The sequence below is a fragment of the Phyllopteryx taeniolatus genome, chromosome 4, assembly GCF_024500385.1.
Source record: "Phyllopteryx taeniolatus isolate TA_2022b chromosome 4, UOR_Ptae_1.2, whole genome shotgun sequence".
Classification (NCBI taxonomy): domain Eukaryota; kingdom Metazoa; phylum Chordata; class Actinopteri; order Syngnathiformes; family Syngnathidae; genus Phyllopteryx; species Phyllopteryx taeniolatus.
In genome coordinates, this window is record NC_084505.1 from 31,820,603 (window position 1) to 31,848,254 (window position 27,652).

Sequence of the window (27,652 nt, forward strand, 5' to 3'; positions counted from 1 at the left end):
AATTTAGCAATCAATAAAAAATAAAAGAGCTAACAGCCAAATTAACAAGGATATCTGCTTTTTAATTTACTTTTAAATAAGGTGTTTGTGTGATGATTTTTTTTTGGAGGGGGGGGGGCAAAAATTGAAAGCAACAGGAAAACAATACTCGCGGTAAATTTATTTTGAATGGTGGTGGTTTTCCATCCATCCATCCAGTTTCTGAGCCGCTTCTCCTCACTAGGGTCGCGGGCGTGCTGGAGCCTATCCCAGCTGTCATCGGGCAGGAGGCGGGGTACACCATGAACTGGTTGCCAGCCAATCGCAGGGCACATACAAACAGACAACCATTCGCACTCACAGTCACACCTACAGGCAATTTAGAGTCTCCAATTTATGCATGTTTTTGGGATGTGGGAGGAAACCGGAGTGCCCGGAGAAAAACCACGCAGGCACGGGGAGAACATGCAAACTCCCGGGGATTGAACCCGGGTCCTCAGAACTGTGAGGCTGACGCTCTAACCAGTCGCCCACCGTGCCGCCGGTGGTGGTTTTCATTTTATTTAATTTAATTATTTTTTGAATGCAAAATCCAAATTCTACTGTGGAAAATTCAACTGCTTTTTCCAGTCATCGCTGGTCATCGGCTAAAATTCAAAGTAGAAGGAACCAGGCAATCAGCACAAAAGTAGTGATGTGAAAAATGTATCGAGGTATTTTGAACTTTATTAAATGTAAATGCCACTTTGTTTTGATTCGGCAGCAGGTTAACGACAAAATTGCCATTAAAAAGTCATGAAACAAAAACATTTGGTTCAAATGAAATTTTCAATAAATTTGGGATTTAAAAAAATGTAAGTCCCGCTTTGTATTCTTTTGACAGCGGTTAAATAATGTATTAAAGTTTAGAACATTGTGAATTTTAATTTATTGTAAAAACCACTTTGTAATCATTTGACAGCACATAAAGATACCAATAAGTGTCGAATTAAAAAAAGTTTTGTTGAAAAATGTGTCAAATAAATTAAAGTTAAATAAGTGAAAGTCATATTTAAAAAAATAAATAAACATTCTAATATGTGATACATTAAATTATGAATTTAAGTGTTCATCTAAATTGCCCGTAGGCATGACTGAGTGCGAATGGTTGTTAGTTTCTATGTGCCCTGCGATTGGCTGGCAACCAGTTCAGGGTGTACCCCGCCTCCTGCCCGATGACAGCTGGGATAGGCTCCAGCACGCCCGCGACCCTAGTGAGGAGAAGCGGCTCAGAAAATGGATGGATGGATTAAATTACTCTTATTAAATATATTTTCAAATGTAAATAGCACTTTGTATTCATTTGACAGCAAGTTTTCATGGAAACAAATGGTGAGAAACGGTAAATGTTTATTCTTCTGACAGTTGCTGGTTACAGTCGACCTTGGCAGCGCCGAGGTCACCTTGACATTCCCCGGCCACTTCGTTAGGTACACCCGCATAATCCAATCACATTCGATGTATTGCATTATGCACGTGTACCTAATGTTGTGGCTGCGGAGTATATGTACACAATCTTTTCGGCGCTGCCACACGCGTGTTAAGAGCAGATTTAAGACTAGCGAGCATCTCGGAGGGTTTCTGTGGCGACGCGCGCTGGCCTATGTGTACTTCTTGATCTCGTCGTACAGCACCAGCACGAAAGCTCCGCCCATTCCTCTGATCACGTTGGACCAGGCGCCCTTGAAGAAGGCTTTGGAGCCTTCGTCCTTGAGGATCTTCCTCCAGCAATCAATCGTGCCGCTGTACATGATGTCAGCTGCACGACAATGGATAACATTAGTCACGAACAGTACGCTCGAAAGTAGGACTGGGCGATATGTGTGTGTTTAAATAAATAGTCGCTGGAGCAGCGAGCAAAGTGTACGTTAGCTGCGGATGCCGTCAATCCAGCTGATTCCAAAACAAAATCGTTCTGCTTAGCAAGCTCGAGTTAATAAAATCGACGAATCGTCCACGCCGATGTCAAAGTCACGTGTTTAGCGAAGAGCTCACCTCCTTTGCGACCGGACTGCATCATCATGCGACGTCTGACGGTGTCGAAGGGGTACGACACCAGGCCGGCCGAGGCCGTCACCGTCTGGGCGATCATCCAGCTGACCACAATGTGTGTGTTCTTGGGATCGGGAAGCATTCCTGTTGGGGAGTGGGGGAAGCGCTCAGTCACCACAAGCATACCTTCAGAAGTCAAAGCATTAGGTACACCTGAGCCAGGTAATACAATTACTAATAGAAGTGCACTGTATTGTAGGAAAGCTGTTCCTTATATTTTGGTTACCTGACTTAGCTACAGTATGATCAAAAACAACAAGATTCAACATTTTGTTGTTGATAAGGAAAAGTTTTTGATACTAGTCATCTGTAAGGATTTGGGCCTTTGAACCCGAGGTTCACGGTTCGAGATTCCGCGACTCATAAATGGCAACTAGTTGAAGATATGTTGGTCTGCTCCTTGACTACTGTCGAGGTAACCAATGGGCCAATTTTGCACAAATTTGTAACTTGCCACTTCACGGCTAGGTAGTACAACTATATGAAGTTGTAATTTGTGCTTTAACTTCGAAACAAATGTAGTTGTGTGACCAAGCAGTAAAGTTACTGGAGTTATGCTACCTCATGGGGCAGTTCACAAATTAGTGCAGTTGGGCTACTGAGTAGTAAATTGAAAAATTACAAATGATTGTGGTTACCCTACCTCACAGAGAAGTTGTACATTATTATTATTATTATTAAGTAGTTAGGTTACATAATCAGTGCAATCCAGCCCTAAATTACATATTCTTGTACTCATGCTACCTAGCGGTGAAGTATTAAATTACAAGTGAGTGTCGTTGCACTACCTAGCAATGATGTGGTACGATTACAAATTAGTGTAGCCGTGCTACCTAGTGCTGAGGTAGTAAATTACAAACGAGCGTAGTTGTCCGACCCAGTGGTTAGGTGGTACATTATAAATACGTGTAGTTGTGTGACCTAGTGGTGATGTAGCAAGCGACAAATTAATGTAGTGGCGCTACCTTGCGGTGATGTGATAAATTACGAATGAGTGTAGTTGGGCTACATAGCGATGATGTGGTCAATTACAAATGGGTGTAGTTAAGGAGAGGTGCAAACGACGACAGTAACATTAGTCCGTGCGGACTCATCCCTGTGAAGCTTCGAGGGAGACATTTTGCTTGAACCTTTTTTTGTCATCGGATTATTCGAGTTATCGGATTCATCGTTGCAGCCCTACATTTTTCCAGTTTCCCAGATGACTGCACCCAGGACTGAGTCAGCTATGTGAACCACTACCCGACAGTTTGTAGTTTTCCTTGCCTTTCGCTGTGTCGAAGCAGCCGAAGTACGCGGCCCTGTAGATGATGATGCCCTGCACGGACACGTTGAAGCCCTGGTAGAGCCCCTTGAGGCCGTCCGTCTTAAAGATCTTCGTGATACAGTTCCCCAGGCCGGTGAACTCCCTCTCGGCCGCGCCCTTGCCGATATCGGCGGCCAGCCGCGTCCTGGCGAAGTCCAGGGGGTAGACGAAGCACAGCGAGGTGGCGCCGGCCGCGCCGCCCGACGCCAGGTTGCCGGCGAAGTAGCGCCAGAACTGTGTCTTCTGGTCCACGCCGCCCAGGAAGATCTTCTTGTACTTGTCTTTGAAGGCGAAGTTGAGGGCCTGGGTGGGGAAGTATCGGATGACGTTGGCCAGGTTGCCCCTCCAGAAGGACAGAAAGCCTTGTTCCTTTGGGATCCGAGCCACACAGTCCATGATGCCCTTGTACTGCATCTCAGCTGTGATCTGCTTGCTGGCATGCTGGACCTGCACAAACAAATAACGGAATACATTTATTTGATGCAGTAATTTCCCGTTTATCGCGAGGGTTAGGTTCCAAACTTCCCTGCAGTAGGTGAAATGTGCCAACTAGCGACCATATTTGTTTTTTAGTAGTATGACCCTCCCTACACTCTAATTAATCTTCTCCACACTCCCATTAACCTCGACTATACTCTTATCCTTTCGATATGCTTAAACACACTTTAAATTTTTAAACATACTAAACATACAGTAATGCACAGTAGTACTGTACACTTGACATTTTATTCCTTGTAATGTGTTTTTTTTTTTTTTTTTTCTTTTTTTTTTTTACAGATTAAATCTTTTAGGCTAAGAAGCCATTTATTTTACCACAGAAAAGTTACAGCATACACTCAAAATCCTGCGATATGGCGAATTACGTGTGATATGAATATGAAAAAAAAATAGAAAATCTGCATCGTGCTGAATCCACAATAGGTGAAACCACGACATAGCGAGAGAACACTGTATACTGTGAGCTCCCGCGAGTTAAATCACGCTCAATTTGTGCAAGTCCAAGTCGGTGTTGAAGTTCAATGCTCACTAGTTCACTGTAACCTATTTGTGTATTTATTATTTAAGTGTTACACTGCCCCTGGTGGCCAAAGCGTGCGCACACGGAGCAGTACAAATGCCCATTGAATTGAAGCATGAAATCATGATGCCAAAACTGTTTAATTCTTTACATTTTTTCTTTTACATTTCAATCATGTTATTACTTTTTTTTAAATATAAATTACAATACTCTCGAGTGCGTTTTTTTTTTTTTTTTTTTTTAATTAAAAAACACAATACAAAATGTTGGTCTTTTTCAAGGCTGCAACAAATGAATTACATTTCTATTCATTTCCTTGGGAAACACTGAAAAAAAGAATTTTGAGATACGAATGTTTTGAGTTACGAGTGTGGTCAAAGAAGAAGTTATGCTCATAAATCAAGGCCGGCATCTTGGACGGACTTGGAATGTCCTCCCACCCCCCTTCATCATCATCACCAGGTTAGCCGAGAGGTTAAAGCACTGGACTGAAGTTCAAATGGGCCGTTGTTTGAACCCCACTCCTAGTAACCAGCTGGTCGGCACGCAGTTATCTATCCTAAGCCTCAACAAAAAACGCTTGTCTCGTTTTCGCAACACTCCTGGCCCAGCAGCAACTTGAAATATTTCCCGTCCTGATGAAATCCGCCGCCACCCGGTTATTTTTAGTTATTTTGCCATTTCTGGGTTTCCTTCCGAGGCCCTTGGAGTTTATAGAAAGTACCCTCGTATGAAAAAAAATAAAATAAAAGTCGGAGTGGACATGTCTTCATACCAACAGCAGTTAACTTATTCTTACACTTGTATGACAGTTAAGAATGTTACAAATGTTGACCAGTGGAAATTATTTCCGTTATTTGTAAATTGTTAGCCTAATAGCATAATTGCCTAATTCATATCTAACTTACTGTTACCAAATCAATAAAAAAAAAACAACAATGAAGTTTCTAATATTTAGTTTTTTCTTGTTTTCCCAAAATATTCAAATATGACTTAACGACAATATTAGGTCAATTATATGGTTATCTTCTTTTTACAGTTGTAGGACAGTTAAGAATGTTGGGACAGTGCCTAAACAGTTAAAAAAAAAAAAAAAGCTTTGACCCTGAAGCAAAATGTTTATTTAAAATATAATACTGTATTTTGACTAGATTTTAATGCAGCCCGATGGGGGGCACAAGGGTTGCGCCAGGAAGGGCATCCGGCTTAAAACTTTGCCAAACAAATATGAGCGTTCATCCAAAGAATTCCATACCGGATCGGTCGTGGCCCGGGTTAACAACGTCCGCCACCGGCGCCGTCAACCTGCAGGGCGCCGTCAACCTGCAGGGCGCCGTTGGAAATTCAGCTACTGTGGGTCGAAGTCGAAGGAGGTGGAAAGCGGGTTCTTCGGCAGAAAGAGAAGAGGAAAGCACAGAGCCTACAACTGAATGTTGGGACTATGACAGGAAAATCTCAGGAGTTGGTTGACATGATGATTAGGAGAAAGGTTGCTATATTGTGTGTCCAGGAGACCAGGTAGAAAGGCAGTAAGGCTAGAAGTTTAGGGGCAGGGTTTAAATTATTTTACCATGGTGTAGATGGGAAGAGAAATGGAGTAGGGGTTATTTTAAAAGAAGCGTTGGCTAAGAATGTCTTGGAGGTGAAAAGAGTATCAGATCGAGTGATGAGGCTGAAACTTGAAATTGAGGGTGTTATGTATAATGTGATTAGTGGCTATGCCCCACAGGTATGATGTGACCTAGAGGTGAAAGAGAAATTCTGGAAGGAGCTAGGCGAAGTAGTTCTGAGCATCCCAGACAGAGAGAGTCGTGATTGGTGCAGATTGTAATGGACATGTTGGTGAAGAAAATAGGGGTGATGAAGAAGTGATGGGTAAGTACGGCATCCAGGAAAGGAACTTGGAGGGACAGATGGTGATAGACTTTGCAAAAAGAATGCAAATGGCTGTAGTGAACACTTTTTTCCAGAAGAGGCACGAACATAGGGTGACCTACAAGAGCGGAGGGAGAAGCACGCAGGTGGATTACATCTTGTGCAGACGATGTAATCTGAAGGAGGTTACCGAATGTAAGGTAGGGGAGTAGGGGAGAGTGTGGCTTCCTGTTTGCAGTGGTGATGGATAGGCTGACAGATGAGGTTAGACTGGAATCCCCGTGGAGCATGATGGCATGCACTGGAAAGCAAAGGAATGAAGATTAGCTGAAGTAAAACAGAATATATGTGCATGAATGAGAGGGGTGGTGGGGGTAGAGTGAGGCTACAGGGAGATGAGGGTGGAGGACTTGAAATACTTGGGGTCAACCGTCCAGAGCAATGTTGAGTGTGGTGAAGAAGTGAAGAAACGGGTCCAAGCAGGTTGGAACGGGTGGAGGAAGGTGTCAGGTGTGTTATGTGACAGAAGAGTCTCTGCTAGGATGAAGGGCAAAGTTTATAAAACAGTGGTGAGGCCAGCCATGATGTACGGCTTAGAGACAGTGGCACTGAAGAGACAATAGGAAGCCGAGCTGGAGGTGGCGGAAATGAAGATGTTGAGGTTCGCTCTCGCAGTGACCAGGTTGGATAAAATTAGAAATGAGCTCATCAGAGGGACGGCCGAGGTTCGATGTTTTGGAGACAAAGTTAGAGAGAGCAGACTTCGATGGTCAGAGAAGAAAATAGTGAGTATGTTGGTAGAAGGATGATGAGGATGGAGCTGCCAGGCAAGAGAGCTCGAGGAAGACCAAAGAGAAGGTTGATGGATGTCGTGAGGGAAGACATGATGCCAGTTGGTGTTCGAGAGGAGGATGCAGGAGATAGGCTTACACGGAAAAGGATGACGCGCTGTGGCGACCCCCAGAGGGACGAGCCCAAAGGAAAACAAGAAGAAGATTTTGACTAGATTTTTGTCTTTTTCTTTATTGCCATAATATTATGACTTTATTCACAATAAATGTAATTGTGAGTTCATGTTTTTTCTCTTGTAAGTGCCCATTTTATTCTCCTAAAAATAAAAATAATTTTCCTAGTATTCTAACTTTATTCTTGTAATTTATTTTCAAATTTTCTCATAACATTACAACTTTTTCCCACAATATTTTGACTTGATTCTTGTAGAACGCCAACTTTTTCTTGTATGATCACAACTTTATGGTCGTAATATTACAACATTATTCCCGCTACGTGCCAACATTTTCCTGGTGATATTACAAATTTATTCTCGATTACTTTGATTTTTTTTTTTTTTTTTTGCGTAATATAACAACACTATTCTTGAGTCTCATAAAATTTGAATTGTTTTTGTGCAAGTTTATAATTGTAATATTACTACTATTATTTTCTCATGTTTAACATCAATTTTTGTTGCACAATTTTGACTTCATTCTGTATTGCAACTTCATCCTCTTTATCTACCCCTTGTAAAATTACAAATGTATTCTCATCTAATTTGCACCACATGCACAGAGCCGCACAGTCATTCTTGTATGAAGTATGAAGTGCTGCCACCACGAGTGAAAATGCTCTTTTATGGACTTTACAGGTGCTTCCCCCGCCCCCCATGACTTCCTATGGAGAAAAAAAATATGGTGAAGTGAGTTATTAGTACAGTCCAACACATCACTGACCTCTATTTGTCACTTCCTGCCAGTGCAACGGCCGGGTGTCCCAATATTTGTGGGTCGCCGAGTGTCACTCGAGAACGGTCCGAGTATGAAGTTACAGCTCCCGAAGTTAAATTTAGCGCGTCGCTTTTCGCTGCTTCCGAGTTTAATATTCAAGTTTGTGCGTAAGACGGGCGCTTCAATGGCGGATTCGCGTAACTCGCCACCAATGCTGTGCGTAAAAAATAAAATAAAAAATCATCGACACACGACGACACCAACCTTTACGCACAAATGACGCACGGGAAGAGTAGCTTGATTCATTTCAGAACTTGCTCTCACTTTTTACGCACACGTTACGCACCAAAATGTGGTTGGTTATTTTCAGCAGCTGCATTTTTTATTTTATTTTTTGGGCCCCATCTCCATATTGACACGCTTGACGCACAAATGACGCACGTAATTATTAGGCCGAACAGTTGATGTTTTCATTACCTGCAGTAAGAGTTTGACTCTCTCGATGGGAGCCACGGCCGTCTTGGAGATGGCGGCGGCCACGCCGCCGGCCAAGAAGTCCTTCATGAAACTGATCACCGCGTCCGACATGGTTGCGCGCTTCCACGAGACCTTTTAGGAGACCAAACGCACGCAGATCCTCCCGGAAAGTGGGCGATGCGCACCCCACCCTCACGCGCGCCTTAATAAATGAAGGAGGAGTCGTGGTATCGCGAGAATTCGGAGCTGATGGAGCCGCCGCCGGTCGAACCCGCGCACGAGGCTGAGTAAATATCCGAGGTTGAAGTTCACGAGGAAGTCCGACGACGCGCAGCTCACACCGCTGGGGGACGTTTAAAGGACACACGTGCCGGGGTCATAAAAGACACGCGAACGTGGACGTGGATCCAGTCTTCAACATGCGCACCGAAAAACGCACCAAATGTGCTGAAACCGACCTTGGAATGTAGAGAAACAGAAACAGTTCAGCTCTATGGCTCTGGAAAAACAAACAAACAAACCAAAACGTATGCACTGAAGTACACAATTCATTCAATCTGTCCGTCCACCCATGCATTTCACACCATTCGGTATCAAGACTAGCTCTCGGTGTGTGCTTTTTCTTTGGCTTTCAGTGGCCCCTTTGTGGTTCCAAGGATGCTAAACAGGCCGCAAAATCGATCGTCAAAAGTTAAGGTAATGTTGTGTTGTTTTTGCCTTGTACCGTGCTCAGCTTATTTTTACACTTGTATGGGAGTTAAGAATGTTTAAAAAAAAAACTACTAAGAACAGTTAGTAAAGTTTTACGACGGCGACAGATTGACCTGGGAACAGATTATGTCACAATTTAAGATATGACAGTGATAATAACAAATGTAAATCTGGAAAAAAAAATGTAGATGCACTTTATAGAAATAACCTAAGATAGTATTTACGAGGACAAACAACAACGCGGTAACATACATAAGTTTTCCCTCGACATGATCCAAACTGATGCGCCACTTCAAGGGTGAGGCAACTTGCACGTTTTCACCACACGGTGGCGCCCGTCGACCGCACTCACCGGTCACTTCATTAGGTACACTTTCACAAAAGCCGAAATATCCTCACATGGAGGAAGCATGGAAACCGTCCCAGGAGTGGCCGGCCTACAAAAATGACCCCAAGTGATCAGCAATGACTCATCCAGGAGGCCACAAAGGAACTCGGGACAACTTCGAAAGAACTGCAAGCCTCCCTTGCCTCAGTTAAGGTCAGTGGTCATGACACAACAACAACAAGAGACAAGGCAAAAATGGACAGCATTTCAGAAAAAGAGCAACAGTTAAACATGGAGGTGGTAGTGTGATTGGTCTTGGGCTGCTTTGCTCCTTCAGGACCTGGACAACTTGCTGTGATTGACAGAACAATGAATTCTGCTCTTTACCAGCAAATCGTGAAGGAGAATGCTCAAAAACTTTCCATTTTTTGCTGAATTCAAACATTTTTGCAAGGAAGAGTGCGGCAAAAATTATCTCCACAAAGATGCGCAAGACTGATCGCCAGTTAGAGAATTACGCGTGATTTCAGTTGTCGCTGCTGAGGATGGCCCAACCAGTTCTTAGGTTTTGGGCGCCATTACATTTTCACACAGGACTTGATAGCTGAATAGTTTTTGTCCCCCCTTAATAAAGGAAATCACTGTTTGAAAACAGCATTTTAAGTGCACTTGGGTGACATTTGTCTGATGATCTTAAACATTTAAGTGGGGACACTATGCAAAAATATAAGAATTTGAGAAGGGGGCCAATACTTTTTCATGGCACCTTTTAAAAATGTAAAATATGTTCAAGAAAAAAAAAATTATGAATAATAAACAAAATGTTTACAAAGTATACATTAAATATGTCAAATTGTTGATTATGATAAAAATAATAATGAACAAATTATTTCATAATATAATTTGTAACTGTTTATAATTGTTTATTTAATAAAGAGTAATAATTCATTCTCATTTATAATGTTTTTTTGTAATCAATTTAACCGTTATTCAAAAAATTGCTTCATAAAATAAATACAATGTGTAAAATTATTCATTTGGCTTTTTATCAGTGACATTATTCACAATTAATTTAATTATAATTCATTAACCAATTATTTAATAACATGAAAAAGTTTCAGATGTGTATGCAAAAAATATGTCTTAATAATAAAATAATAATTAATTTTCATTATTTATCTGTTATAGCTATTGACATTTCATTTCATTAAAATTAATCAACCGATTATTTCATCAAATAATTACTAAAATTGTTCACTTTACTAAACCTTTTTGTTTTACTATCTACAAAAAAAAATCAACCAAACAATTACTTAATGAGACAAATTAATAAACAAATAATACATTTTGAATAGCCCTTTTTAGGGGAGTAAAATGCTAAATGAATGCAGCAAATATTACAAGACTCTTAATAACGTCAATGCCCTGTTGGCCGAATGAAAAAAAAAAACAGAGCAGGCCCTTGAGCTAAATAATAATAATAATAATAATAATAAATGCTTTTCATTGGACAGCCACAACGTGGAGCTGTAAACCAGTCCGTGAACTTCCCACACCAGCCAGTTGGTGGCACCAGAGAGCTGAGAGGCAACTCTCAAACAAGCGTTTTTTTTTTTTTTTTTTACTGGACGACACGTTAACACAAATAACGCGGCACTTTATTCGGCTCCGGTGTGGAGGAGAAGCCCACTCTCTGAGTAGAGCCACCCCCCCCCCCCCCCCCCCTCGTGAGGTCAGAGTTGAAGCTGAGCTGCCAGACACAGAAGGTTTGTCGGGGATTGAGCGTCGCGCTCACGTGAGCTCCTCTTGCAGCAGGCTCAGGCTTGCTTGCTTGCACCTGCTTCTCGCCTCTCCGCTCGCCATTGGCTCCTTACTGAACTCTCACTCCGCTTAATTGTCATGAGAGGTGCAACAATTAACAACTGTTGTGGCAAATCGATTCATCGTTTGAGTTAAACGAGGTCTCTAAATCTGACTTCAAATGGTCCGTATATCCTCGCAATTTCCCCCTCTCGATGGTAAACATCCCATTTCCACGTCCTGCGTTGTCAACAAGGCAGCGACAGTATCGTTGCATTGAACGCATTCGGCGGATAGAAAAAGTCTACACACCCTGTTCAAATGTTAGGTTCTGGTGATATCAAAACCAAGATTTTTCATTTCAAAACTTTTTCCCCCATTGATTGAAAAGCCTACTAGAACATTTGAACTTTATCTGGGGTTAAACAGAGGTGCTGACTCCCTTTTAGCACGAAACAAGAAGAAAATGCTTTTTTTTTTCTGATATGTGCTCCATATACAGTAATATGGTCTTTTTAGCCGTGGTTAAAAAAAAAATAAAAATGTAGCTTGATATGATCTGTCAGTATGAGAGAGGGGATCACGGAGGGGATTTGCATTTTGAGTATGAAGAGCTGCAGGTGTCAGACCGTTGGAAAACACTCGGCACCCCAGCCGAGAGCTTCGTCCACTAGCAGCGTCGCACATCCACACACACGAATGGGAATGTGGGGGGGGGGGGGGGACGACTCAGCAGTGTGGGATTACTAGTTGCATTTGGCTGTAAATGTTTAGTTAAGATTTGAAAACAAAAAAACACATTCAAAGTTTGCTTTTTAGCGCGGCATACATCTAGGCATGCATTTTTTTTTTTTTATATTTATGATGATATACTGACATTTAACTGTGTTTTTTTTTGTTTCTGTGTTTTTTGTTGCTATGTGTCAAATGAATTATGTATGATGAATCGTTTAGAGGGGCGCACCGTAGGCAGCGGTGCCTTGCGATACGAGCGACGCGATTGGTCACCCGTTCTCATTTCGTCTCATCTCAATGTATCTAAAGTTTATTTCATTTCATTGAATCCTATTTGATGTCATCTGATTTTTGATTAATCTCATGCCATCTATTTTCTTCCTTCCTTTTTTTTTTTTTTTTTTTTTTTTTTTTTAACTCACACATCATCCAGACTTTTTCTCACTTCAGCGACTTTAATCTCATGTCATGTCATTTCTTCGGAACGTGCCTTGTCTCCTTTCATCTCGGCGCATCTCATCGAAATCTACTATGAATTCATCTCAATCTCTAATGTCAATTGATTTTCATCCACTTCAAAATCCATTTTGTACGCTTTAATTTAATATCATATCTATGGCATCCCGAACTTTCTCACCTCATCTCTCCCGATCTGGAAGCTCACCAAATTTCCTCTCATCTCGCGGCACGACGATACCGATATCATCGAATCTCCTCAACTGATCCACTCGCATCTAATGTCATCGAATTCCATTTTCCTCTCACTTTGTCTCACTTCGATTGATCAGGTCTAAATTTGTTTCATCTCATCTAATTTGATTGATTCTCATGCCATCCCGTTTGATCAATTATCTCGCCTCATCTGATTTGGTCTCATGTCACGTCGCATCGAATTTCTTCTCACGGCGTCGCTCCCTCTCTCATCTCGAGAGACAGTCGTTGTTTCGTATCTTCGGTTTCAGTTTGACATGAATGTAGAAGTGGTATCGCATATTTTGAACCCTCCACCACAAAAAAAAGAAGGAAAAAAAGCTCATTTTGCTCGTTCATTCCTCAACAATGCGCAATCCCACAACTCTTTGAAGACGAGCCTGTGGCTCTCGCATCCAAGGAGGCTCGGGAGGGGGGAGATTATTTGATTATTTCTCTTCTCTTGGCCTCTTTCCATGTAACGCCAAAGAAGTCATGTGCAGACAATGCGCATGTACCTTTGACACGAGTTAAAAACCTCCACCGTATGAGGGCGGAGCAGCCAAGGTGCCTTCACGCACACACAAAATCCCCATGACCAATCAGGAAGAGCTGGAGACACGCAGTCCGTGGGGCACAGATTGATGGGCATGCCAGGAATCGGAGTGGAGGTCGAGAGGGGGGACATTGTAAGACCAAGTCGGTGAGAAACGAGGACGAAAAGAAAGAAGACAGGTACGAGGGAATTCTTGGGGATTTTCAGTTGTTACAAATGATAACCGAGCAACAAAATCTGGAGTTGTGGGAATTGGCTTGGGGTTAGGGTTTGGTATAGTGATGTTTTTGCTCCGGTTAGAGTTAGGGTGCATAACGCTAACCCTAACTCCAAGGCTCAACGTACCTTAACCCGAACCCTAAAAGCATCGCTAACCCTGCAGCTATTTTTGGAATCCTTTGACAATTTCTTTTTGTTTTGCTAACTTTGTTTTGATTTTGTGCATTGTTGTCATGTGATCTGTTCACTCGTCAGTGTTAGAACCACTTGTCAATAAAGCAAAGGTGCTATCAACCAGGAAAAAAAAACAAAAGAGTAAAATGTCTACCAGTACCTTTTGTGGCACAATTTGGGAGTATGTCCGGGTTCAAAAAGTCTTTCTTTACACTGTTAGTGCCCGTGTCGGGGGCGGGGGGGGGGGACGCACGACTTTTGTACATCAACACCAGCAAATTGGATGAAGGAGTCAAAGTCAACGTTGTTCACAGTCCATCATCAGGGTAACAAGATCAGTCCCCGCAGAAGACAAAGCTGGAATCGATGTGTGCCGGGGACACTTGGAAAAGTGCAGCTTGAAAATACACACACCGGACACTTCATTAGGTACACTTGCACAATCTAATGACATGCAATATAAGTGTTGTGTCAAAGATTCTACCAATGAAAGATTAAAAAACCTAAATAAATTCATACTCAATTATGATTGACACTGTCAGAGAGGTATTTATGAACATGCGCAGGCCGTAAAAAACTAAAACAAAACAAAAAACTTTATGATAGTTACTTGACAATAAACAAAACAGTCCAACTATGATGAGAGCTTTTGTTAAGTGTTAATAACAATAAAGTAAGACTAGTGTTACTTTTAAAACTGTAACTCAGCATGTAAAAAAAAAAAAAAAAGAAATAGTTAATAAGTACCTCAACACACATGTAAATACATGTTTTACTAAGTTACAATTAGTACTCAACATAATAATAACAAATAATGTATTGTTTCATGAAATGTAACTAAAGTAACACAGCATATAAATGATCAAATATTTTTTTTAATTATTAAAGCCACTTAATATATAGTGTAACAAATGAAAGTAAATATTTTTGCCAGATTTAGCAAAGAAAATCAGCATATAATGAATTGTTTTTTATATCGTTATTAAAGTAACTCAAGGTATAAATTAATAAATGTTTTGGTTTTTGAAAAGGTTACTAAAGTAACTCAACGTACTGTATGATAAACAAAAAAATTTGTATTTTTTGAAAGTTACTGAATGAAAGGGGAAATATAATAAATGCATATTTAAAAAAAAAACATTACAGTAACAACATCTAATAATGAAATGAATACTAAATAGATTTTGTCAAAATAAATCAGCAGATAAATTATTTTTTTTGTAAAAAGTTACTGAAGTAGCTCAACTAATAATAGATGAATTAAGAAATAAAAAATATATTGTTTCTGAAAATAATTACTCAAGTAACAAATCCATAAAAAAATATACGTGGTTAAAGTTTAGAATTTAAAAAATAGATCTACTATCTTTGTACAAAAAAGGAATAAATTAATAAATAAATCAAACCCACAAAAAAGACATACTTTGTATTATTATTTCTAAAGTTACGTTCGCCCATCAACATAGAATAAACAAATATTGATTTTTCAAACGTGAATGCGACTCTCAGCATAAAACACTAAATATAATAAATAAATAGATGAATGAGTTTGTGGAGGTGTGCCTTACGTCGACATGAAAAAAATCCAATTCAATTCAATCATTGTCACGTGCGTATTCCGGATGAAAACAAAATCCAAGTTGATTCAACGATGGTGAAAGTCTTGTGCGAAGTGATCATTTGCATGTGATTAGCAACAATTAGCAGCTGTATTAGCGGCCAGGAGACGTCGCGCCCCAATCCCAGCCCCGTTCTGTTCAAACCAGAACAAAACCTCAGTTGTTCGTTTCCGTCCTCTTCACCTTGCGCACTCACGCCTATTTTCTTTTCACACAAACCCCTCGTACACACGCACTTAAGAATTCCGGCGAGTAATCCGGTGGAGTGTTCGTATATTTGTAGGTGATGGGCCCATCTTGCGGTGCGAGTGTGCTCGGGACATTCAGGGCATTCTTCAGCGGGCCCGGCCGAGGGCTCAGGACCACTCAAGACGCGCGGTGGACCCTCTTGGACGAGGTTGAAGTAATCTCATGTGGAGTGAGCGCGTAATGGGGCCGCACTTGTTGAGCACATAACCCACCCTAGCTCCTTTTTGTGCACGGCCGCCGCTATGTAAGTGGGCACGGGAAGATGTTCTAGTTTCGCTTTTCTACCACGTTACGCTCACAAGTGGCAACAAACGAGCATTTCTATAAAGGAGACCAATTAAAGGGAATTTTTTTTTTTTTAATTAATTTGTTTTATTTTTTTATTTTTTTACCAGAAAACACTACCGCTGTCACAAAAACAACACATTGGACATAAATGGAAACATTTAACACAGTATATTTTCACGTACAGGGTATCTCAACTTCCGAGTTGCCACTTTTCTGACATGCAATACAAAAGACGCCAAGTGCTTGTTTCAAGCTGTTGATTGTCACGCCCACTTGAACTTTACTGTAAAACTAAACATAAAAACAAAGAGAATTGCACGTTGTGTATTTAATCAAAGTGCAAACACTTACAAAAGTCCACTAGCTTAGTGCTAACACACGATGCAAAACGGCATAGACGGGCTAAGGAAAGTAGCATCGTTGTGTTGTGTTATAACGATTTTAGCAACTGATATTTGAACACAAACCATGCCACAGCACATGTAGACAAACAATTAAGGTTTTCATTTTCCCAAAATATATATCAGCCACTCATGAAGACAAATGTTTTCGTATAGATCTGTTTTGGAGGGTATTATATTACCAAATCAGGAAGTCAGGAAAATGTACCACAACACCATCATTGACTATTCCTTTAAAATATATATTACAAGAAATTTTAATATTTTTCTATCATTTTATCTTTTATTTACTAATGATCTGTATGACGAGAAATTAAATTTAAAAAAAACGTATTTGATGATGCCATTTCACACTTTATATTTAGCATTTTAGTATGCGAATAATATTTTATTTTACAGTGGGCGACACGTGAGATGCGAGTTTGAGTTGTGCCGTGACTATGCTCATAGCTCCAAAAAAAGCCGTATTGCAAATCATCCTTCCACATTGAAATGAATAAAAAAAATTGGGATGTGTTATTTCAGAAGGAAAATAGCACTGTATTATATTGTAATTCATAAAACTAATTCATAATGACAAAATTAAATAGCATTTAAAGAATGAAACAGTTCGCATTCTGCTCTGCACGACTTGGCCACCAAGCGGCAGTATATTGCAGTCATGAAGACACAAACGAAGAAGACATTCACAACTATGGCAAGTGACTCAGGGAGCTGCAGTTATATCCGTTTTTTTTACACAAATAATAAAGAATATATGCCTGTGAGTGTTATGATATTGTCCGCCTACATGTTGGCCCACGTTTGTCTTCAAATATCCGTTGCGTTATGACACACCCCACATACATGCTAGTTGTTAGCATGTTTGCTAACATTGAGCTCAGCAGACGTAAATGTGTATTCCTTTGTCTCATGTTGAGTATGACAGGAAACTTCAACTGGGAGTGGCAAAAACAAATAGTGGTTTTTATAAAATGATAATTGTGAAATATCAGTTTTTACGTTCTATTCCAATAAAATGCAATTACAAAGTGTAATGAAGATGAGAAATTTTAAAAAGTTATTTAATGTTTAATTTTCCTCTGATTTTGTGACATCTTAATATTTTCATTTCAAGGTTGACACTGGCAAATGTGACAAGAGGACGTCTTCATATGCGTGCATGTGCTTCTTGAAATACGGCGTGAAAACCTTAAAGGTCCATGAGTACGACGAGGCCTGATAAATCAATTTGCGTCCCTGGACAATGCATCGCTGACCCATTGATTGAGGGATCAGGCTCCGCTTGTGCGTCCATCTTGTCTCGACGGCCGCAGAGAAGGCCCGATTGACCCCGTGACCCCCCGTGTGTGTGTTTATGTCTGGCACGCCGGGCGATACGGCCGGGCGACCCCGCAGCCTCGCTACGGCCGTCGCCGTGCGCCGTCCTCACGGCTTAAGCTCACATCTGTATAGCTGCTGCGCAAGCTTTCACGGAAATGACCTCCGCAAAGAATCCCATCAATAAAGAATAAGTCTACACACCCCGGTTCAAATGCTAGGTCTTTCTGATATGAATAAATGAGGCCAATATAAAACATTTACAAACCTGTACAACTCAATTGGAAAAAAAAAAAATCTTCCAAGAGGGATGTAAAATTAAACAAGTGAGATATTGTGGTTGCACAAGTGCGCACACCCACTTATAACTGGGATGTGGCTGCGTTCAGAATTGACCAATCACATTTAAACTCATGCTTTGGAATGAATCTTGTCCCGTTTGCTCGCGGTCCCAATGGGTACAAGCGCTACAGAAAACGGATGGGTGCAATTTAACACACAATAATCTTTTATTACACAGTCATAACCAACAAAGATAAAATATAACAATATATCATATTGATCACACATATGCGCAATCACAATGCCATAGGTATATACTTATTGTTTAAGTGCACACATTTGAATGGCATGTGCCTGCATACAACCATATTCCTGGGGTATAATTCACCTACCAACTACTCCATCTTGTCCTGTCCTTCCCTCACAAGGTGTCGCACCACAGCCCCATGCAACACTCATATTTAATGTTTCTTTGTTGTAGATTATGTAATGATTTACTTCTCTCATCCTGTTTACAATTAGCGCTTTGTCTTGTGTCTTTGTTTCTCTTCTCCCTTCTAGAAACTTTGTTCTGTTCGACTGATCAAGTCTGATTCTCAATAAACCTCAATTATAATACCACAGCGGAAGTGACACAGTAAAACTGTTCCGGCATAAAAGGTATACAGATTTTCCGTTCTGCTTGACCTAACAGCCGAACAGGACAAATAAATAAATAAAATAAATAAATGAATCAATAACTAAATTAAAAAAAAAATTTAAATCACTTACTAACTGTGATTATTAGTAAAACCTCAATGAATGAATGAATGCCTTTTTTCTGTTAAATGCTACTAGTTAGTAATAGCATGCAATGGGGGCAGGGGGATTTGGAATTAATGTTGAGAACAATCATTAAAGTTGACAAAATGTCACGAATGATGGATTAAGATGTATTGATATGCCTTTAAAAGAAATAGAACCTGAGGAAAAAAATATTTAAACAGATTTCCAGATTATTATTATTATTAACAATAATAATCTATATTTTGTACATTTGTTAACATATTACATGGTTGTTATTATTTTATCATTATTTTCATTAATATTTTATTATTTTAACTTGTACTAAATAAGATAAAGCAAAACATTTTTTACAAAAATGATTGATATGAAGGGGGAAAAATAATTGTTAAAGTATATTCAAAATTAAATATATATTTTAAAGGATTTTCCTTTAGGAATATTACAATTAACAATAGCCATGTAACATTGTTTTGTTTATTAATATATTAAATATAATTTTAATAAAATTGTAAAAGTTACCAAAATGTTACTTAAGCACGTCAATCTATAAATAAATACATTGTTTTTAAGTGACTTTTTTAATAAGTAAAGTCAGTGCCTCAAATGAATTACCTAGCCATAACATAAATACATAAGCGTAATTGTATTCTTTTTTAAATTGATGTAGCTCGGAATATAGTGAATAAATGTGACACTTGACCGATGTTATGTTTTGGCCCCTCTCGAGTAGTTGAACATTTGGCTTTAGCTTGAACAACTTTAACCACAATGCGGTTCACCACTACAAGTAAACATATTATTACATTATTACCTCACACACAGTTTGGCAATATGATTAACATTATCATAACTATTAACACTTAAACTCTGTAAGCTCAGGGTGATCATCATAACATTTTTTTTATACAATTTTATTAATTGCGCTCGGGCTTCCGTGCATTAAGAGAGCAGCTCCACACGCAAGTGAGGTCAACACACACCAGATACACGAGCACCTTTCCCTTCTTCTTCTTCCCTCCCTCCTTTCTGCGCCAGTGTGGACGTTGGTTAAAGTGAAGAGGGGTAATGAATTTTAAACTGCTAGAGTAACAGCTCTCAGACATGCGGTTTCAGTGTGCGAGCAAGGGCGCGAGTGGGTGGGCGTGTGTGCGTTTGGGATTTGTGTCTATGTATCTGTGAATGTGTGTGTGTGCGCACGGAGGATAAAGACCTTGCAAACGGGCCTGGCTTAGCTGACAGGTGACAAGGGTGCGAGTGAAAGGGGATTTTGTAATACCAACAGTGGGCAAGCGAGGAAGGGACGTGTGAAAGGGGTGAAAAAGAAGACTTTTCTTGAGCCGCTGAAGGAGCAGAGAAAGGAGGCCCGGAGGCTTTTGCGCGGTCCTAATCAAACCGCTCCACCGTCTAGCGCGCTCATTTTTATTCAAAACGTCCAAATGCTAAAATGACGCCAATGGGATTGATCCCTGTGTCAGCGCCTGTGTGGTATTTCCTTTCTCCGCTTTTTCCGCCCCGTCTTCAACTTTGACATATCAGTCATGCCGAGCGACAATGCGCCGCACAAGCCGCGCGCGGCCTAATCGTGAAATAGTGCCGCTTTAAATGCGGTATGCCATTATGGGAACTTTGCGACACGACCTCATCATCAGCCGCACATCTGACTTACTGTACACGAAAGCTTGTGTTCATCGGCAGACTTGGTAACATGAGTTTAAAATGCTTACTACGTGGAAGTAGAACTGTGAAAGTGATGACAATGATGAAAGGTTCAGAATGTAATACAGTCGGACAGCGGTAACTTGAGATATAAGCGGCCCAACGTGCGTGTTTTTCGAGATAAGAGCTGTCGTTTGGTCGATTTCTTTGCTTTATGGTGGCACTGAACTCAACGCCCATTCCAATAAGTTGCAAAATTCGCCAAAAAAGAGGCTTCAAACTGTTTAATGTCACTCCCAGTTGACGTTTATTGCCAAACTAAACATAACAGTAACAAAATTACACTTTGTGTACTCAAAACAACCAAACTGCCTGAAGAAAGGCCCGGCTAGCTTCATGCTAATTAGCATCTATGTTGCTGTGCTTTAACCCCTGAAGGAACGGATTGGGCGGCACAGTGGTCGACTGGTTAGAGCGTCAGCCTCACAGTTCTGAGGACCCGGGTTCAATCCCCGGTCCCGCCTGTGTGGAGTTTGCATGTTCTCCCCGTGACTGCGTGGGTTTTCTCCGGGCATTCCGGTTTCCTCCCACATCCCAAAAACATGCATTAATTGGAGACTCTAAATTGCCCGTAGGCATGTCTGTGAGTGCGAATGGTTGTTTGTTTGTACGTGCCCTGCGATTGGCTGGCAACCAGTTCAGGGTGTACCCCGCCTCCTGCCCGATGACAGCTGGGATAGGCTCCAGCACGCCCGCGACCCTAGTGAGGAGAAGCGGCTCAGAAAATGGATGGATGGAGGAACGAATTGAACACAAATGGATCAGCAACAACATGTTGACAGACAATATAACTGTTCTCCGTCGCAGCCTCGGTTTAGAAAAACTAATATTAGTGCCGTACTGATGAAATCAGAGAAGAGTTGAGACGTTATTATGAATCCCATATGAGCTCTAGGCAGGACACGCCCTAGTGCAAAATGATTGGTTGCTGCTAAGAAGCAAAGACTACCTACAACTCAAGTGGGATTCGTAATAACAACAGGTGGCCCATACTAACACATAATGTGAAACGCCACGGATGGGCTAACCAAACTTGCATCTATGCCGCTGTAAATAGGAAGGAAGAAAGAAAGCAAGGAAGCCAGAAAAGAAGGGAGCCTCACTTTGAACCTTAACCCTTGTTTAAAAGCCTAATTTAGACATTTTTCAAATTTCAAAATTCCATACTTTCTACAGGCCCTTATTACCAGCCTTTTTGGTTTTAAGAAAAATCTGATAATTTTCAGTTTAAAAAAAAACCAGATTCATATATTACATTACATTGAAAGTAAATCAATCAATTAATGAATCATTTTCTTTTGATTATTCTGAACATGTATGCCATCTTTTTCCTCTTCGCAAAGCCAATGGAGAGGAGTGGACCAACTGCTATGGCTTTACACTCAGGAAATCACAACTTTACAACTTTTTTTCTTGTAAAATGATTTTTATCCTCATAAAATGAGATTTTAATTCTCATAATATTTCACTGTTTTCCACACAAAATTACTACTTTTTTTCCTGTAAATTACGACTCATAAAATTAAGTTTTTCTTGTAAAATTATTACTTTTGGCCATGTAAAATTACTGCTTTTTCCTAAAAGAATTACACCTTAATTCTTGTGCTACTCATAAAATTACAAAATTTTCTCAGAAAATTACAACTCCCTCTTGTAAAATAAACGTTTACTCTCATAAAGATACAACTTTTATTCTCATACAATTATACCTTTATTCTCAAAATATTACAATATTTTTCTTGTAAGATTATATCTTAATTCTTGTAATATTACCTCTTGTTTTCACGTAAAATTGTATCATTTTCTCATACAATGAAAACTTTATTCTCACATTACATTTTACAGCCGCTCAACTGTAAATATTCTCTGATTTTCTGTATGTAAGCAGATTGATTATGTTTAATAAAAAAAAAGACATTTGCAAACATCTGCTTTTACTTTGGAAAACAAATATCATTTTATGACATTTTGATTGTAATCAATTTATGTAAAAAAAAAAATAGTCAGTTTAATCAATAATGACAATAATCAATATTTGCATGTGTAGTGTGAATAATCAATAACTGACATTTAATTGAACTTTAAGCAGCCTCAGAAGTGGATTTTAAACTAGTAGCCCTTCGCATTAATCAGTACTGTAGCTCTCGGTTTCAAAAAGGTTGGCGAGCACATCACTCCTTATATTGCTTAATTGTTGTTTATTCGGTTTTGATTAATCATCAACAATACCAAATAACAAGAATCGGTTCATAAACAGTAATCGGAGAAAAATGCTTTCGCAATAAACCTGAACGCAAAATACATTTTTATCCGATTCTTCGATTAATCGATAGAATAATCGATTCTAAAAAAAATACTGGATAGTGACCGCTGTCAGGTTAGATTTTTGTTCCGTATCGGATCGAAGAGTGAATGCAGAGCTCATTGACTGAGTCCTAAATGAGGACAGATTTCGGGTTAAACGGCCCTGCTGTGCCCGAGTTGATGCATCAGAGAACATTTACTCAGTCAAACAGTGACCCCCACCACGCCCCCCCCCCCACCACCACCACCAGCACCACCGCCTCCTTCTTCAGGCAGCCTCGTCGCCCAGTGCCAGTGAAAAGGCAAGCAGCGAGTGCAGATTAACGATGGAATCGGCGAGTGTTTGTGTGGTCCTGGTACGGCGGGACGGGAAGCGTCCGGGAGAGGACGGATTGGTGTCAGCATGTCAGCGTGTGGGAACCACATAGGGAGAAATCCCCGACTGATCCCGAGCAAGACACTTTGTTTTTCCTCCCCTGCGATCCCACCCCTTCTCTGCTTCGCTTTACTATGTTTCCATTTTTCGGGGGGGGGTGGGAGGTTTCATTTTTATTCATAGGTTGGAGGCGAGGGTGTCAGTCTATGTGTGTGTGTGTGGATGTAGTAGGTGCGAGCCTGCCAACAATAGCGGCAGTGTTGTTTGGCGACTTGCAATCCAGGACTTTCGGACATTCTTCCCATGTCAGTATAATCACTACTGGGAGGTAGCTCCATTAGGGATTACCATATCATTAATAGTAGCCATGACTTCTGTTCAAAGGCCACTTGTGTAATGTTGCCTTGCGGACGACGCCTAATCCGCTGAGCCGCAGCTGTAGGGAAGAGCAAGGCCCCGTCGCCGGGGTCCTCCCGACGTCACAGGGGAGACGCGGCGTCATCTCAGTGTCCGTGCCAGACGCTCAAAGACACGCACAAACAAGCGTCAAAAACAAAGTTCCTCCCGTAGAGGAAAGAGAAACATCCATTCGACACTTCCCAACTGATCCGTTATTCTCCTTAAAGCCAAGCACCACCCCCCACTGCCCCTCTTCTTCCCTGAGCTGGCTCTTGCCACCCACCCCACCCGCACCCTCCCCGGTCCCCACCCTCGCTCTCTTCTCAGATGGTGGGCCAGATTAGGAGGGCGAACAATAACAGTTTTCAATGTAAAAATGTGCATCTTGTTAGTGCCTTTTTTTTTTTTTTTTTACTTGTGTTCGCAATGAGGAGATGGTGAGAGAAAAGGAGTTAGCAGCCATTCACAAAGTTATCTGTGGGTGTCTTCTCCACACAAACGAGGGGCTTGTTGTGTGGCTCTAATCCTAGCCCAGGACCCCCCCGCCGCAGCTGGATTGAAAATCGGCGAATCGCCGACCGACGACATCCCTGGGAAATGTTGTTTGGGAATTGGGAATGACAACATCATTGTTTGTTTGGTTCCATCCAAACTTTTGTGCTCAATTAGATGTTGACCTGCAAACGGACCAGGTCACTCTTAGAGGAGATAAACACTTCAAATGGTAAAATCTTGATTTTGCGATTGACTTGCGCCCAAAGTCGGCTAGGAAATGCTCCAGCGCGCCCGCCACGCTAATGACGACGAGCCCTGTAGAAAAAAAGGACGGCCGGATGCACGGGAGAAGGCGTTGCCAACTTGCCAAGTAAAGAGCGCAGCGTGTGCGCGCCTCTCCACAAGCCCTTGTTTGTTTTGCTAATAGCTTGCGATGCAAGTGTAACAAAAACAACAACGCTCCTTTTGTGTATGTGCTGGCTGTGTGCGGATGGGAGCAGCTGAATTTCTATCTGCTGCTTCAGCGGCTCAAGAAAAATCTTTTTTTTTTTTTTTTTTTTAGGCTCACCCGCTACTTAACATTCTCACATATGGAAGGAGTAGGATTTTGGACAACAACAACAACAAAAAGAACGCAATGTAATTAGTAGGGAAAAAAATGGCTTTTGAGTTATTTTGAGGGGACAGTAAATTTACTCTGTTATACAAGCTATACACTGACTACTTTACATTGTCAATTCTTGCCATATTGAGCCCAATTCGGACAGTTTCACTGAGGGGTGTGCTCACTTTTGTTGCCAGCGGTTTACATTTAATGGATGTGCGTTTAGTTATTTTGAGAGGACAATATATTTATACTGTTATACAATTGCTTTACATTGGAGCAAAGAAAATGGCTGATTGAGCCCAATTTGGACGTTTTCATTTAGAGGTGTACTCACTTTTGTTGCCTGCCGTCGAGACTTAATGCCTGTTCATTGAGTTACTTTGAAGGGAGAGTACATTTTACACTGTTGTACAAGCTGTACAATGACTGATTTACATTGCAGCGTCATTTCTTCAGTGTTGTCCCTTGAAAAGATATTGACAAAAATATGAGGGGTGTGCTCACTTTTGTTGCCAGCAGTTCAGACTTAATGGCTGTGTGTCGAGTCAGTTTGAGGTAACTTTACACAGTTCTACGAGCTGTAGGCCTTACACTGACTACTTTACATTGTGGCAAAGTGTCATCTATTCAGTTTTTGCACCATGAGAAGATATAATGAATTATCCGCACTCACTTTTATGAGATCTTGTTTTCACAGTCATGCCGGCCCTCTTAGGGAAACCAGAACTACAATGTGGCCCGCGAGCAAAATGACTTTGCCATGTCTGACACGGGCTCCCTGCTGAGAGGGCCGCAAGTGAGGTCAACGGGGTCCACCGCCACCAAAAAACACGATTCTTCATCTTGAACGTCACGTATATTTGGTGTTCATGTTTTTTTTTCTTTTGTTCGGTGAGAGCATACGTTGCCGTCTATCTTCGCTTGCGTCCGTTGATGGAGCAAAACCCTCCCCCCCTCCCGTCCACCAAAGCGTCACATCAGCAGCGCTCACACATAAACATTTATAAGCTGCTACATCTTCCACTGGGGTTCATTCAGTCACTCGACTGCCAATCTTACTTGTCTGCCCTCCGGACGGGTTACTCACACGGTGACCCCCCGGGGGACGACCCGCCGCGCCCCCCGGACGCGGATAAATACGCCGGAGCAGCCGTCAAGCGGCCGCACAAAAGAGGCGGCCGTGGCACTTTTGGCCCCGCGTGAGTCCAGCCAAGCGCACGCGGAGCACATTAGGACCCCGGGGTTTTATTTTCCCTTCAGCCCTCTCGGCCATCACATCAACTACGTCAGGTGCCTGACCACGTCTTACACACGCACACACACACACACACGGCCATTGAGTGCAGCAAAGACTTTCAAGTTTCATTCTCCCGATTGACATTGTCGCACTTCGTATGTTCTTCCACGCCACTGAAGCGTGATTTTTTTTTTTTTTTAAAGGGAGTCGACGTAAACGGGGCTCCAGTGAGGCCTTCTTAACCCTTAATACATAATTATCATTTTACATGTCCACGTATAGTACCGTAGTGTGTTGCGGCTCCATTTTGACCCAGGACAAGAATATCCTCATAATGTTTGTGTCAAATTAGGACTACAGATGTTTTCCATATGTACTGAATAGCCTGTCTGAGGTTAACAAACGGATTATTAATATTTCATCAATGTTTCATAAAAAGGGGAAAGTGTATTTTTAAACATTTTGCAACACATTTAATTTTAAAAAATAGAATTCTACCGGTATTATACTTTACAAAAACATACAGAAATAACACAATTAAATGGAATTTCAAAAAATTGACAGTTTGTGCATTTTGATTTCATGCATTCATTGTGCAGCTGCCCAGTCCACCAGGGGCCAATATTATACATGCCTTCGTATGTACACGAAAATGACGGTCAGAACTGCTCAGTAAGCTGCAGTCATATTAGTTGTTTTTTTAGCAGATAAAAAATATATCTGTGTAAAGTCATATTGTATGTCTACTTGTGTTGCTGCACCTTTTGCGTTTAAATGCTTGCTGCTTTAATGGTTGTAGTTGACGTAGTATGCGCGTGTGTGTGTGTGTGCCTAATAAATTTTTCAACTATTTGATTGATTGACATGCAGTGTTGCCACGGATACCTTGAAAAAGTAACTTAGGTACTTTACTGATTACTCGATTTCAAAAGTAACTACATTAGATTACAAGTGGTGTTTTGAGTTACTTACAGGAGTTATGGCAGGAATATCACTTATCCACAGCACAAAAAGAGCATTAGCTTAAATGTACCCATTACTTGGTAAGACACGCCACACAGGTTACACAATGATGTCATCAACGTGCACCAAACACTTAAATATTAGCGTAGCTGAGGCCACATTAAATGAGCTACTTAGTGAAGACTCGACATGCCAAATACAGGAAATGCCTAAACATGTAAACAAGCACACCAGTCTCAAGTACACTTGATTTACTGTGGGTGATTGACGCAGGGAGAAGCGCTTGCTTACTTACGTGAACGTCAGCGGTGCAGCGCATTAAACCAGCTGACGAGCAGTCGGAACTCCCGACGAAGTTGAAAGCTCGCACGTTTCGTTGTAAATATTATTTCAGCTAAGTATTGTAAGTCCTTCAGTGACGACGATGACGATTTCTCGCCGCGCGCTTCGGTATGAATGATTAACCCACAATGCATTGCGCGCTCGACACGCCAGTAAAACTCTTTTCTTAATGGGTGAATCAAAAAGTAACAACCATCGAATACACTTTTCACGAAGGAAAATAACAACAATAGTGTGGCGACAGTGAAGCCGTGCATTTCTTTGCACTTTTATATTTACTGCATTGTGGATTGTATGATAAACAATGACGTCCCATTTTCTTTGTTGACTGGCTTGAAGAAGTAACTGTAATCAGATTACTTTCTTGGATGGAGTAAAAGTTTACACTGTTCGTTACTAGAAATGGCCGAAAGTTATTATGTAATGCGTTGACATGTCTGTTTTGATGACAATGTTGTGGGATTTTTGTACAAAAAGTCATGAGAGCTATACAATTATTTGCAGAAAAATTACTTTGCAAATGTTTTTAAATTAATATATGATTTAACCTCCAATTTAGCGAAATTACACCTAATATTTTTTTTA

The 27,652-nt window shown here is 40.9% G+C and overlaps 1 protein-coding gene across 2 annotated transcripts; it reads right to left on the bottom strand.

Annotated features, from left to right (window-relative positions):
• Positions 1-1,351: 1,351 nt before the first annotated feature.
• Positions 1,352-27,180, bottom strand: slc25a4 (solute carrier family 25 member 4). Of its 2 annotated transcripts, none has more exons than XM_061771737.1 (4): positions 27,021-27,180; positions 3,337-3,823; positions 2,014-2,154; positions 1,352-1,777 (listed from the first exon to the last, which is right to left on the bottom strand). In XM_061771737.1, exons 1-4 carry the CDS (start codon positions 27,042-27,044, stop codon positions 1,620-1,622), a joined length of 810 nt encoding a protein of 269 aa, XP_061627721.1. In that variant the 5' UTR covers positions 27,045-27,180; the 3' UTR covers positions 1,352-1,619. The 2 variants fall into 2 exon arrangements, with proteins under 2 accessions (XP_061627721.1, XP_061627720.1); XM_061771736.1 differs by lacking the exon at positions 27,021-27,180 and adding an exon at positions 8,471-8,670.
• Positions 27,181-27,652: the final 472 nt, after the last annotated feature.